At 54.8% G+C, this 14,859-nt stretch overlaps 1 protein-coding gene across 4 annotated transcripts in view; it reads right to left on the bottom strand.

The window, feature by feature from the left end:
• Ap2a2 (adaptor related protein complex 2 subunit alpha 2) overlaps nucleotides 1-14,859 on the bottom strand; it is a 70,511-nt gene that overhangs the window by 1,860 nt on the left and 53,792 nt on the right. For 2 of the 4 annotated variants that reach the window (XM_046444686.2, XM_058579309.1), the window contains exons 11-22: nucleotides 13,330-13,512; nucleotides 12,992-13,089; nucleotides 12,463-12,694; nucleotides 12,213-12,386; nucleotides 8,812-8,972; nucleotides 5,766-5,848; nucleotides 2,796-2,885; nucleotides 1,401-1,524; nucleotides 934-1,002; nucleotides 571-687; nucleotides 390-459; nucleotides 178-312 (exon numbers count right to left, since the gene is read on the bottom strand). In XM_046444686.2, the coding sequence (XP_046300642.1) occupies nucleotides 178-312; nucleotides 390-459; nucleotides 571-687; nucleotides 934-1,002; nucleotides 1,401-1,524; nucleotides 2,796-2,885; nucleotides 5,766-5,848; nucleotides 8,812-8,972; nucleotides 12,213-12,386; nucleotides 12,463-12,694; nucleotides 12,992-13,089; nucleotides 13,330-13,512 (1,536 nt within the window). The remainder of the gene's footprint in view (nucleotides 1-177; nucleotides 313-389; nucleotides 460-570; nucleotides 688-933; nucleotides 1,003-1,400; nucleotides 1,525-2,795; nucleotides 2,886-5,765; nucleotides 5,849-8,811; nucleotides 8,973-12,212; nucleotides 12,387-12,462; nucleotides 12,695-12,991; nucleotides 13,090-13,329; nucleotides 13,513-14,859) is intronic. The other 2 variants (XM_046444688.2, XM_046444689.2) reach the window with 1 other exon arrangement.

Raw genomic sequence — 14,859 nt, 5'->3', positions numbered from 1 at the left:
GGGCCCCTCGGCCAGAAGGACACTGCTCAGGACTAAGAGGAAGCACCACTGATTGAACTGCAACACGGAACTTGCATGGGGTCCCACATGCCAGGGCCCATGGAGAGGCGGGAAGCCTATGCACACTGACGGGCGCAGGCACACAAGGTCTCCACTCGCCCCCATGGGAGTCCTGACCTGGGCTTGCAGATTGGGCTCCAAGCGCAGCAGGCACCCAATCTGGGTGGTTCTGGTATGTATGATGCCAGCACCCACAAAATTCGCAGGATTGGGATCGACTTCCTCGAGGAGTGCAGAACCAAATCCAATGATCTGTCCAAAAGGAGGAAGGAGTCAGGAAAGGCACTGGCCATGGTGTCTGCCTTGGGGACACCACCACAGCCTTTTACCTTTGCTTTCGTGATTTCTGTGTCCATCGGATGCTTTGCTTTGAAAATGTTCTGCACCTCTTGTTGTGGGCTGAGGAAGGGCACGGAGGGCTGTCAGAGCTGGCAGACACACGGGAGGCTAACAGGCCACCCACTGAATGACCCCTGATCCTCTCCCCACCCCCAAGCACAGCCCTCTCACTTGCTCAACTGCTTCCAACGTTGAAAGAAATCCTGAGAAGCCATTTCTGTGGGCTGGAAAAATTTGTTGAGCGTGATGGGTAGCTTGACAGACACATTCTGGAAGGTGCCACCATACCTATGGGCAGACGTGTTGACAAGAGGGAAGGGACGGGGTTCCTGGCTGCACAGCCTTAGGGCTTGGGAAGCCACCCAGGCCACCCCAGCAGCAGGGTGGACAGTGCTCCTGCAGGAGCCAAGCCAACCCTCCATACACCTGCTGAGGCAGCTGGCACAAGTGAGGCCAGGGCCACACGCACTGCCTGGAGCAGAGTTGGGAGGACCGGCCCTTCTCAGGGCTGGCAGGACAGCCTCCAGCACTCACCCTTGCCTCTCATCTGCCTCCAGAGCACCAGTGTCTGTGGTCAGGGTGGGATATCTCCCCACAGAAAGACTGAAGAGAAGCATTTGCGTAAGTACTGTTTCTAGAATTTGAAAACGTGCTTCTCCAAACACACTGGCCTCGGGCCTACAGGGAACCCACAATCACAGGTACTCCACAGTAGTACCTGCAAGAGGCTGGGTCTGCATACAGCTGCACAAGAAGCCCTGCCTGGGTCTGGAGAGCCACCAGCATCTCCTCTGCAGCTGTCTTTCCCAGCTGTCAGCTACTGCAGACTGGCCCTGCCTCCCCTTGGGCCACAGAGCAGCACTCGGGACTTCAGGGCATTGTGGTACATGGTGCACTCAACGGCTAGCTTCCTATACTCTGGAAAGCTCAGGTGACTGGGTGTCCCCCGTGGTGGGGGGGTGCTCCCAGGCACATGGGCAGGTGCCCACGCTCACTCTTACCTGAACTGAATGTTGAGGACAGGTGCCTCTGTGAAGTCAGACACGCACTCTATGTTAACCACCTGCTGCACCTGTGCGCCTCCATCTACAGTCGGGTCCACAGGCTTGGTCTGCAGGTTCAGATGTGAGCAGGCAGGTTAAGGAGTTCAGACAGGTCTGGAAGAATGGGCCCCACTGGGCAAACCCCTGATCCCTTACCCTTACAGGAAATAAAAAATTTCAAGGGATGATGGTGGGTGAGAGAGTAAGCAGCCTAAGGGCAGAACTCCATGTGTGGTGTTACCCACTTTTTCCTAGTAGTGACCACAGCACTGCTGTGTGACTTGTGCAAATAGACGAATACAGATGATACTGATAAGATAACCGAGAGCCTAATCTCTAACCCTCAGCTATTTGAAAAGCATATGGCAGACAGGAAGTAGCGCATGCCCCACCACACTGCAGAGCTCAGGCCAGGACCATCACGAGACCTGCCCTTCTGCCTGCGACTGGACAGCGGGCCCAAGTGCCCAGGGCTGCTGCGCATCTGCCCACTCCCTTCTCTTGCAAGGCCACTGGAAAGGACCACTGACTGCTCTGCTCATCCTACCATGTGTTTCCGCTGCCCTCAGCCAAAGCCAGTGCCCATGGCTTAGTAAGGTGACTGTACCACCTGGGACAGCTCTGTGCAGTCAGCAAGCAGGTGCTACTGTGCTGCCAGCCCCTAGCGAAGCCACCCACACAACCCAGCTGGGTCTGGAGGCGGAACGAAGGCCTCTCCTTCCCTCTGGGACCCTGAGCCCACTGGCCACTTGGCTTCCAGGCTCAGGACCACCCCATGGCCCCTCAGAGCACAGCAGGCCCTAGGGAGGGACATGCAGGTGTGAGCCTTCACTCCTGATCTTGGACAAAGACTCAGTGCAGCAGACTCTGCGTCTGTGTGTTTAATATCTATTCTGGAACAGTTTCAGGAGTGTGTGTTATTATTATCTCTCTGAAAACACATGTAGATCTCAGGTGGAGAGGAGCTCAGTTCCACCCATCTGACCGGGTCCCCCAGGGAGGTGCCCCGTGCGCCCTGTTCAGACTGTAGACCTGTCCCTAAGTGGTGACTCCCCACACAGCCTGCTCTCGGTAGAAACAGGCCAGCTGCAGGCCTCGCAGGGCAAGGAGCAGCACTCAGTGGGGACTCACCAATGACTCCATAGGACAGAACAAGCCAGGAAAGGCAGCAGATGGGGGGCGGACAGGCGCACTGTCTGAGGCACACCAGAGGCCACCCTGCAGGGGCCACTGACCTGCCTACCTGGAAACACCTTGCTATCATGACCAAAAGCAAATTCCTCCAAGGTCCAGCTAAACCCTAGATGGCCACCTGTATGTCAGTGTCTGAGGCCCAGGTTGTACCGAGGATATTAGACTGCAGGTCATCTGCACAGATGAGAGTTGGAGTGAAGTTCAAGAACTGCGTGGAAGTCTTGTTACCATAAAATATGAACATCCGGCCTAGAAAACAAAAACATCTGAGTCGCACACTTGGTCTGCATATTTACAGTGAAAACCAAGGGCCCCTGTAAGCCCCGCTGAATCAAAGCTAACTGCCATGACAAAAGCTATTGCTAAAATTAACGTTTTCACTGATTTTAAAGGGCATGTAGCCAGGCACAGTGGCACAGGTTTGTACCCCCAGTGAGTGACTGGGAAGGCTGAGGCAAGAGGATCATAAGCTCAAGGCCAGCCCGGTGGGGGGGGAGGTGGGGGGGACCTCTGTCACTTAAGGAGACCCCATCTCAAAAAATTAAAAGGACTGTGGACGTGGCTCAGTAGTAAAACATCCCTGGGTTCAATTCTTGATACCAAGAAAGAAAACTAATGGCATGCCAAAGCCAGAAGCAGCACTGCTCTCCACCCCTCAGCAGCATGTCCGGGTCTTCTGACAGCTCCTGCACACCTGTGCAGGGAGGGCCCGGGGGGCCAGGCTGGGAGACACCACTCACACCAGCAGTGCTGCAGGGCCCTGTGCAGGGTCCCGGTCATGACAGCCCAGCAGCATTCAGACCCCGCTTAGCCCCTCTGGGAAGGCCTGGCTGGGCCTGGACCCACTGGATGGCCCAGAGCCAGTGCTGGCCATGTAGGGACTGTCCTTCAAACATGCACACTGAGCCTGCCCCACCACAGACCACCGTGCCAGTCAGTCAGCTGCTGCTCTGTGCCAACCAACTAGAGCACCAGCACCCTCACACAGGTCTCAGTGGGATTTCCACCCTTTCAGTTCAGAAAGGAATGTAAGCCCCAAAGGTTCTGAGAAGACAAGTGCTTTGCTGTCTGTGGGAGGCCAACTAGCACGTGACCGCATTTGTCTCCTCTTCTAGATTGGTGTGGCATCGTCTGTCACTCTGTGATCTGGTTGCCTAGGTAACCCAGACAGTAGCCCTGATCTTTAGGGCACAAGCGACTATGTCTTTGTGCATGGACATGCCTTCCTATATCCCCATGGGTGGAGCTATGCTCACCTGTTCCTTTGGTATTTTTTTGTTTTTTTTTTTTTAATTTTTTATTGTTGGTTGTTCAAAACATTACAAATTTCTTGATATATCGTACTTCACACTTTGATTCAAGTGGGTTATGAACTCCCATTTTTACCCCATATACAGATTGCAGAATTACAACACCTGTTCCTTTGTAATATTACCCCTTGCCCTGTTTGGGATAGAATGTTCCATGGAAACACCCTTTGTGTGTCCTCTTCTCTTACTCTGTCCTTGGGTGTGGCCTTCCTAGATATCAGTCAACTTGCTGACAACAGACATCATGAAACTAGACTCAGCCCTTTGAAACCTGACCCCTTGCCTCATATGAATGGCTTCTCCTCAGTAAAAGGGGTGAGCACGTGCACTCTCTCTCTGCTGACCCTTTAAGGTCAGAAAAGCCATCACAGCACCCCCAAAGAAAAAGGTATTTCTGTCTCGTGTGGTTATTTCGTGCAGCCCAGTTCCCCTGGAGTGACCCTGAGTGTTTTAGTCGAGTGCAATCCGGCAGGTATCACCCCTGCACAAACCAAAAAGTAAATCAAGGCCAGGCAAAGTCATCATAGCCAGAGGCTAGGACCTTGGTCACAGGAGCAGGAGGCCTGCTCACCACAGCACCTGCAGAGCCCTGCCCCGCCCCCACCAGGGCCAGCAGGAGAGGCGTGTTTTCCCTTCCTCCCTACACTCCTGCTCACGAGGCTCCCTGGGTGGGAGGTGGGACAGCACATCCCATAGGGGCCACTTCAGCAGCCCCATAGATTCGATGGGTACATTTTTTTCTTTTTAGACTCAAAACTTTTCTTTTTCCATATAAAAATTGGTAAGTGGGGGCTGGGGTTGTGGCTCAGTGGTAGAGCGCTCACCTAGCACGCGTGAGGCCCTGGGTTCAATCCTCAGCACCACATAAAAATAAATGAATAAAAAATAGGTATTATGTCCCAACTACAACAACAAAAAAAATATAATATTAAAAAATAAATTGGTAAGTGACTCAAAACCCACAATAAACCATTCAGTCAAGTTTACAGTGTGCAGTCCAGGGCACTGAGCATGCTCACACTGCTGTGCAGATGTCACCACCTCCACCCCCAGGGCTCTCTCTACTGGAATACTCCCAGACTGGAACCTGCCCATCAAACACTGTTCCCTGCCCTCCAGCCCCTGCCCTGCCCAGGCACCCCATGTGACTGGGATCATGCAGTGCGCTTCATGGTATGACTGGTGCTTCACTAAGCCTCGTGTCCACAGGGTTCCTCCACGTGCAGCAGGTGTCACACTGTCCTCTGTGCAAAGCTGAACAGTACCCCACAGTACACACCTTTCCACCACCCACCTTGAACACTCGGGCTATCTCCTCTGAGTTACTGTGAATGACGCGCAGCCACGAACATGTGTCCACGACACCTCTTTCTTCCGGACCCCGCTTTGACTCTTTGGGTCTATACCCAGAAGCAGGCTGCTGAATCATGCCCATGATCATCTCCACCTTGCTGAGGGGCAGCCCTGCTCTCATCCACAGCGGCCACCCCAGATTACACCTAGCAACTGCCCAAGGCTCCCTTCTCTCCACATGCTCTGCTGTGTGTGAGGTGGCGAGAGCTGCGGTTCCCCATGCTGTGGCTGGGTCTGCAGCCTGGTGGGGAGCGGCATGCATGCTGGGTGGCCCTGTGCTCCTTTCCTCTGGAGAAATGATTGCCCTGGTCATCTGCCGCCTCTAGACGGAGCTACCCCCAAGGGGGAGGTATGCAAAGGACCCCTGCATGTTCTGGACATGAGGTCCTCGTCAGGGCCACCTGTAGCACTTCTTGTTTCCCACGGTTTTCAAAGGGAGATTTTATTAAACATTGAAAACACGTACCTAAATTCTGCCGAAATTCAGACTTAAGTCCAATTTGAAGCAGCTGGTTTTCAAACAACACACCATTATTTTTACAAACAAACCTAGGAGAAAAGGAATAGTATGGTGTCACTCAAAGCCACTTACTGCAAGGGAACTTTTTTCAAAAAGGGCTTAAAGTCCACCAAGGCTTAGATAACTGGTGGGGACGGGAAGACAGCGTGGGGACCACTCCTAAGACCACTCACAGTGGCTGCCAGAGACGGAGAGCAGGCAGCAGCCATCATCTCCTTGTGTTCCAGGGAAGAGGGCACCACTGCCCGTACTCAGGGATGAGGCCTGGGGCAAGCTGGGGACTGGGCAGTGTGCAGAAGGCACAGCTACAGCCCCTCCAGGCTCACAGTGGCAGCCCACTGGGCAATCTCCTTGCCTACCCGCACCAACCCTGCACTCATCATCTTCCTGAATTCTGTAGCCACCTACCTGAGCCACTTGGGCAGATTCCTCACAGGCACTGGGTTGGCACACTGTGACCTAAGAGGGCTCTACCAGCTCTGCTCCAGGCCCTGTTTCCAGGAGCTGTCCAGGCAGCAGGCCCATGGACATCCCTCTGCAGACCCAGCTTCCTGAAGGCTCTTCCAAGTCCTTCAGGCCACAGCCTGACAGACTGCCCAGCTCTGGCCACCAAGAAGCGCCACAAAGTCAAATCGCCAATGGACAGGCAGGACAGTCTTCCAAAACACCAGAAAGTATGTGCTGAGCTCCTCACAACTGAGGCTGTCCCCATCAGAAGTGGGCTCACAGCCTGGGGCTCCGAGCACAGGCACCATGGGGCTGCCCCACCGCAACTCAGCCATAGAAGGGCCCATGCCAATAAGGGGCCATGGGGGTCACACTTGATTTGGACTAAGATACCTTAAATTGAAATCTGTCGGGGATACAGAAAGGGTATCCATCTACTATCCCCAGCATACCACAGATGTTTATGTGGTTGGTAGTTCTCTAAAGGGCCAATCTCAACTGCACCTGATCCCTGAGGAACGTGCAATGAACAAAGGCCACGCCAGGAGGCCACAGCCTCCCTGCACTGACTGTGCCCCAGTGACCCAGCCCTGTGAGAGCCAGAGCACAAATCCTCCACGCTGCCCCAGACACACACCACATGACGACCCTCTGTCAATGTCCAAGCCAGAACCAACACCCTGGAGCCCAAGGAAACGGGGCCTAGCCACCAGAGGAAGCATGCACACAAGGCCAGACCAGCAGGGCAGCGGGAGGTAAGAACAAGGGTACATGGACCTGGAGTGCAGCCTCAAAGGGACAGTGGGCACCAGAGGCACAGACAGGACCCTCAAGGCCCTCCCCTCTTCCACCACTCCATCTCCAACAGGACACCAGGGAGAGCTGCACCCAGTTGCTCAGAGGGTCACAATTTAGAAATGTCCTGAGTCCCACAGAGCAGCAAAATAGGCCTTTGGCCCAGTCCCTGGCAAGTGCTCATAGCCTTGTGAGGTGACAATACAACAAGTCTGGGGTGGCTCGCTAGATGGAGCCACTGCCCTCAGAGGATGTCCAGATTATGAGCCCTGCTCCAGGACATCCAGCTCCTGTGGCCACAAGCACCTTGGAGCCTGGGTCCACTGGGCGCTCTCGAATTGAGACTGGCACTCTGTGAATGAGGAGAAGTCTGCTTAGGCCTTCTCTAAGGAACGAGAATCAGTATGCAGGATGACCACAGAAACCGCAACACATGCAACACCACAAAATTTTAAAAGTTGACTGTCCAAAGCTAAAGTGGGGGAAATTTTGGACTCAACGTTTCGATTATAAGGAACTAAGAAATTTTTCTAGACTTCAAGATTACAAGCCAACAGTGTTGTGATATTGACAAAATAAAACACTTAAATAATAAACGGGAGGATGGGCTGGGGTTGTGGCTCAGTGGTAAAGTGCTTGCCTAGCACATTTGACGTACTAGGTTCACTACTCAGCACCACATAAAAATCAAAAACAAAGTTAAAAAAATAATAATAATAATAATAATAAATGGGAGGAAAGCCCACAGAACTTCTACTACCATCTTCAAAATGGGGGGACAAAGAACCATTGCATTAAGGTTTTCTAATCTGTACCCAGGACATGCTGCAGGGTGGAAGTGAGGGCCCATCATGTCCACAGATCTAGACACAAGCAGGCCTGGCACAGTGGTGCAGCCTAAATCCCAGCACCTCAGGAGGCTGAGGCAGGAGGATCGCCAGTTCCAGTCCACCCAGGGCAAGTTAGCAAGAACTGTTTCAAAAAACAAAAAGGGCTGGGGACGTGGCACAGTGGTAGAGCGCTTTCCCAGCACGTGCGAGGCCTAGGTTCAACCCCAGTACTTCAAAAAAAAGGAAAGGAAGGATGGAAGTGAGATGACTAGGGATATGGCAGTGGCAAAGCACCTCTGGGTTCAATCCCCGGTACCAATTAATAAGTAAATTTCGATTATAAGGAACTTAATCAATCAATCAATAAAAGCAGATTCAGTCCTAAGATGGAAGAAAGAGAGCAAGTGCTGGGAAGAACAGTCTGATATCCACATTTTGAAAATGGGGGAAGACAGGGAACAAAGGCCGGAGCCAACACGCACTGCAGCAGGGTCAGGAGGCCCCAAACACCTGCAGAGCTGCAGGAAGAACTCACTCCTCCAGGCCAGGCCAGGCAGGGTGCGGGCAGAGCGCAGGCAGGCCACCACTAACTCAAAAGTGAATGAGTCCTTAAAAAGAAATGGCAGTTATCCACAAGGCTGACAAGGAACAGTGACAGGTTAGAGAGCAGGGTGCAGCGGAGAGCAGCAGCCAGAGTGTGTACTAAATGCCCAGAAGCACCAGACCTGCAGCTCCGCTGCCCACCCTGGGACGCAGACCTGCTGACCTTGTAGCAGGCACAGCACCAGCAGGGGTGCCGGGGGACTGAACACAGAAAGTGGCTTACACCTCTCTCCCAAGTAGCAACCAGGTGGTCATGCTGCCTGCTGCCCAGCCGACCCTGTCTATACTTCCCATATTTGGTGCAGGAACCTGGCTACCTGGCAAAGTTGTCTTCAGAGCCGGGAGCAAGAGGTGCCACCGAGGAAGCCGAGTCTGAGAACACATCCACCAGCAGCCCGCCAGAGGAGGGCGGTGGCGCCGCAGGGGCAGGGGGGGTGGCCCCCAGGCCCAGGAGGTCTGCCGACGGAGAAGGCGTGGACTGGAAAAGGAGGAGGGACAGCATCAGCACCAGAACTGGGCACGGCAGTGTGGACGCTCAAGTCCCCCAACCCACATCCACCCAGGCCAGACAGGCTGCCCTTTCTGAGTAGGCACACAGGGCCAGGTGGGGCAGCAACAAGAGGCTACACTCTACACAGCAAAGGAACGGCCAGCATTTCTCCACAAATGCCACTGGAATGAAGAGAAGTCCTGAAAACATTTCTGCCATCAGACGGCAAGTTTTAGAAGACAAAAAAAAAAAAAAAAAAATCAGCAAGCCACTTGCTACAAGGCATTCCTGGCTTATTTGTCAAATCTTATTCAGTTGACGGGAAAGGCAGATTAAAAATTGTACAAACAGCAGGACGCTGAGGCACTGCAGGTTTGAGGCCAGCCTAGGACACTTGGTGACACATGACTTAAAATTACAGGGGGTGAGATGTGGCTCAGCAATGGAATGCCCTGGCTCAGCCTTGGCACCATACACAGCATGGCCTGCAGACAAACACATGGCTTTGATCCTCAGAAAACTATTATATCCCTTGGTGTGATGGGGGCCAGAGAAGGGATCCCTATATCACCCGGTGTGACGAGGGCCATAGAAGTGACCACTACATGATCTGCTATGAGGAGGGCCACAGAAGTGAGTGCTACTTCACCAGGAGGCATAGCTCCACGCACCTGCACTTGCTCTTCAAGACACGCAGCTGGCTCACCTCGGCTCTGATTCTATGTGGGCCTGGGCCCAGCTGCAGAATTAAGCCAACCACACAACTGAGTGCCTGGGTGCTTCCAGCAGAGCTCTTCAGGGCCACTCAGGCCTAGGATCTGATGGTCACATGACTGCAGATGCTACTGACTGCATGAACTAAGGCTAGAGATGTGGATGCCTGCACGAAGACACCCCCCCCAGTGGCTGGTCCAAGTCCCACTGGACAGCCATGAAGACTAAACCGGGTTACAGTGTTCCAAGAACTAGGTCCTAAGGCTACCCAACATACTCACTCAGTCTGCACTGGTTTTCCCCAGAACTAGCCAAAAGGCTGTCATTCCCCATGTGGAAGCCCTGGCACGTGGGGCCAGGCCTATAGGCCTGCCATCTGGCCTTCAGCAGAGCCATACCAGGCACAAAGGACCTTGCGGCCCCTTCACACCAAGCTGGGGTGTTAAATGTGTTTAACTGCGTGTGCAGATACATGGCTTTATGCATGGACATGACTCCAAGATGAAAGAAGAACAGAACATCAGCTGGTGAGATGGGTGTGGGTGTCAGAGGCCCACGCTGGGCCAGGCAAGCCCAGTGGTCTGTCTCTGCAGGATGCAGGTACCAGATGCAATGTGCTCCTTCCTCAAGGGCCACTGACTTGACCCAGAAGACCTGGGTCACACATGCCCCAGGGAGAAGAAAGAGGCCACAGAGGAGCAGGGAAGTCTGGCTGGACCCACTGCAGGTGGCTACTCCACCCCTCCGCCCAGCCCTGTGTCTTCAGGAGGCTGTATGCCAGAGGGCTATGGGTTACAGACAGGCACCCACAGGGTGAGCCCCTGCAGCTCTGCCAGCCAGTCAGCTCCTCACCACTGGCTCCTGAAAGGTGGTTCCAGTATGTCTGCTTTCTAAATGTCTCTTAAAACTGGGAAACCCCCCTTTGTCCTATTAAACAAGCACCCCAAGAGTTATGAGTGTAGGAGCAAGGCTGCTGTATCAGGAGGACCCAGCAAGCCACAGCCACACCCCTACCTCCCCCACCTGCTGGCCTCCAGGCCTTAGGGAGACCCTCCCAGGAGTGCTGCCAGCATCCAGACACCTGAGCTGCACCTATTCCCTCCAACAGCAATCACAGCAGGAACTGAAGCAAAGAGCACTTGTGCCCAGACTGGGGCCAGCACAGCCTCGGGGACACCTGGTCAGCAGGGTGGCCAGCCACAGCCAGGCAAATCTGCAGCCGCAGGTATGTCCTGGTGCCCTCCATGGGATCACAGGTGAGATTTTTGCAAAGATGTTCTGGCATTACCCATGACCTTAGTAAAAGACACTTTGGCCAACAGTGCCCCAGATGAAAAGTGCCACATGAAACCCAGACCTCCCAGTGCTGCTAGGCAAACCAGGTGTGCCCCTGCCCCCATCCTGCTCCTCCTTCCTCAACGCCCAGGGCCCACCAATAACCCACGTTAGGAGAAGGTCTGCCATTGCACCCCATCGTGGAGTTCAGGGTGCAGGCTGCAAGTCTCACCATTCCCACTTTCCCAACCATTCGCCTGCCAGTGCCTGTAAAGTCAGGAAGGGGCATGCAGCCCAGTCAGAAAACTGAATCAACCTTGAGGAGGCCTCCAGAGGGTGGGCCTTATCAAAAAGCCAAGCCTCAGGGAGCCCACACCTACCTTCCAAGGACAGCCTCGCTGCACCCAAGGCTCTGACCCCCTGAGCACATAGCCCAACCCCTCAGCCTGGGTCCCAGGCCCACCTCCCAGTCCACACACACCTGGCTGGGCATGTCATACCTCACTTATCAGGGCCAATGCATAAGAGAAAAACCAAGTAAATCCAAACAGAGACCAATGACAGCCTCATGGTAGCCACCAAGGCCCTTCTATGGCTGCGGATGCACCTTCTTCAGAGCTGCAGAGCCCATGTGGACACCCTAGAGGAACTCTGTGGGTCTCCTCGGAGGCTCTGTAGGACCTGGTCACTGGACACCTGCACCCACATCCTCCTCCAGACGTGGCCTCACCTTGCTAGGGCCAAAGCCTCTGCTCTGCAGGACATGGCTGCTGCCCTTTTGCCCTGGCCTGGACCCCATGGATGCCTGTGCTGGCACCATGTGAATAGCCCCATGTTAACAAGCCACTCTCACCACGTCACTCACAAGGAAGATATTTACTCTACTTCAGCTCACTACAGAAAACCTCCAAGAGCGGGGCCCGTCCTCAGCCTAGAAGCATGCAGACAGGCCACCATGGGAGGGCAAGGGACCAAGCCCCCAGGTCACCTGGAGGGAAGTGGGGAGCTGGCCTGCCGCCAAGAAGCCAGTCACACAGATACCTCCAGCAGGCAGACACCAGCCTCCGCAATAAGCCACCTGAGGGCCTGGGTGAAGAAGCACGCAGACCCCAAGCTGAGGGCCAACGCTGGGCTCTCAGTACACGTTAATAAAAATTCTCCCTGACATGCTCACACTCTGTGTATCCTGATCTCAGGTTGTGGGGCCCCGGGGGTCAGGCACAGTAGGCAAGGACCCACCGCGGCGCTGGTGCTGGCTGGGGCGGGCTCGGGGCCCCCATTCACATCCGCACTCCGTTCCCGCTTGGTCTCCTCCAGGTCGGTCACCGTGCTTGGGCCCTTCTTCTTCTTGAGCTTGGCCAGGATGGAGGACTCACGCTCTGGGAAGGGCGGCATCTCCTCCAGGACAGTTGCCTGGTTGAAAGAACACAAGTTTGGCTTGGCCCAGGGCCCTGGATGCCTAGCCCCAGTCCACCAGGCCACTGCGTACCAGGATGTCAGTGCTGGCAACAGTACTGAGGCGCAGGTACTCCACAGCTCGCTGTTGCAGCTCCACATCCGCATTCTTCAGCTGGCTGTCGCTGCGCAGCACGTCCTGGATGGTGGTCTTTACCTCCGGAAAGAGGTTCACGAACTTGATGTAGGTAGACAAGAGTAGCGCCCGGGTGGGGACACTGCACAGGTGGAACTTGGAGTGCAGCAGGTCGAACTGGATCAAGGGGCTGGTCAGGGCAAGGCAGGCTGTCAGCTTGCCAGCTCAGAGGCAAGCACAGCTGGGCGCTCATGCTAAGATAGAAGCCCCCAGGGAGGCTGCGTTTCTTGTGCCAGATCTGTCTGCAGGTACTTGAGGACACCAGCCACAGGACCACATAATCTGTACTTTTAACAGAGGCATGCTACTTGAATGACTTGGAGGGTGTTGGATCAATGTGAGGACAAGCATTTCCCATCAGGAGGACGAAGGGTGCAGGGCAACCCACGACAGAGCACATGCCAGCCGGCGCACAGATGTGTCTTACCTGGATCGAGGATCCCCAGCTATCAAGTTTCCAAACTCCCCCAGGATGTAGCCGCCTACTTTGACCAGATTCTCGTGGCATGCTGGAGCCTGCAGAGCCTACGAAACCATGAATGGGCTGAGCCAGGTACAGGAGCTGCAAGCCACAGCAGAACAGCCGGGGGCACCTGAGCCCAGGAGGAGAGGCTCGAAGGGACAGCAAGCTCAGGGCAGGGGGATCACAGGGTACAGCAAACAGGAGCAAAAAGGGCAAAAAACACCACCCACCGGGATTCACATGAGCGTGGGCACCAAAGCCCTACTCACCACCCTTGCCCACCACATGAACCCAGGCCGCACCTCGAACACCGTCTTGGCAGCATAGCCCTGTACGTCGTCCCGGTTGATGACAATCTGAATGACTCGGTACCAGACCTCCTCGCTCACGTAGTCTCCTGCGATGCGGATCAGGTTGAGGATGGTGTCCACGTACCAGGTGTAGTCCACTGCATACTTCTCAGCCAGGATGGCCACCTTCAGCACCTGCCAGGGGACCACCAAAGGACAAGCCATCATCCAAATCCGTAGAGGACCTAAAGTTGGGGTGTGTGGAAAGCCCTCACTGGTTCTCTAAGGAGGCCCAGGGTGTGGAGCCGCTACTCAGGCAAGAAAAGCCACCGACCCCCAGGGACAGGCAGCAGTAGCTGAGCCAGGCATGCAATGGGACACTATTACCAATAGCCTCATGCCACCTGCAAGATACCCCAGGTGAAATGGCACTGCACACCATCCTCAGGCCATGGCTCTTCCTCCTGCCGGCCTGCCCACCACATCCCCAGGTCTCCTCTTATTTGCCTGCCCTCTCTCCATGGGAGGATTGCCAATTCACCACCCCCAACCTAGCCCCGGCAAGCTCACACCATAGGGGCAGCCACCCAGTCTTCTTGCATGGAGCCCAAAGGGTACCAGCTGCCAACCCTGAGCCAGCCATCATGGTGACCAGATCCCTCAGGCCCCACCATCCCCAGCCTAGAGCTAAAACACCCATCCATCTGCTCTGCACACCCCCTCTCCCATCAGATTCCAAGACACTTCCAAAGCGTCAAAGCCCATGGCCTTCGAGCCAGCCCTTGCCCTCAGCTGTAGGCTGGGGGCCCTCACCACTTCCCACAGGACATCTTCCTGAGGCTACCAGGCCTGCCTCCAGCACCCACAGCACATGCAGACCACCGTCCTGCCCCCAACCTGCGAGCACGTGAGGGAGAACAGCCTGTGGGCTAGGTGGCCATAGCACCCGGACCCCCAGCAGCCAACAGGGCAACAGACGGGTGGGTCGTGAGTGAGTCCTGGTTCTGGGACTGAGACATGTGATGAAAGCAAGCCGACAGGACGATAGCTCCTCGTCTAACAGCCCATAAGCCAGCACTCAAACCCAGGGTGCGTGGTGCATACGTGATGTGCCAATGGGCACAGATCCCCCGACTGCCGCACCCCCTAGAGCAGAGTTAAGGAGGGCCTCTCCAGTGACCAGCCCCCAAGGCAGACACACCCCAACAAGCCCCACAACTCAGGCAAGAAACAGACACTGGCTGAAGTCGGCAGGCCACTTGCCTAGCCAGCCATGTCCCACATAGGTCCAAAGTGACCTTGAACTCTAAGCTGCAAAGCTGGAGTCAGAATACACCTTTCTAGGCGGGGGTTGTGCTCAGAAGTAGAGCGCTTACCTAGCACGCGTGAGGCACTGGGTTCAATCCTCAGCACCACATAAAAATAAGATAAAGACATTGTGTCCAAAAAAAAAACATTAAAAAAAAAAAAACACACCTTTCTATTGTACGTCAATTAGCTCAGGTGCTTCAGAGAGCTGAGCAACACCCTGCCTATCCTCAG

Source organism: Marmota monax, unplaced genomic scaffold (genome assembly GCF_021218885.2).
Source record: "Marmota monax isolate L192 unplaced genomic scaffold, Marmota_monax_Labrador192_F-V1.1 WCK01_AAM20220418_F8-fsc00038, whole genome shotgun sequence".
Lineage (NCBI taxonomy): Eukaryota > Metazoa > Chordata > Mammalia > Rodentia > Sciuridae > Marmota > Marmota monax.
This window is presented reverse-complemented; position numbering and strand designations above follow the sequence as displayed.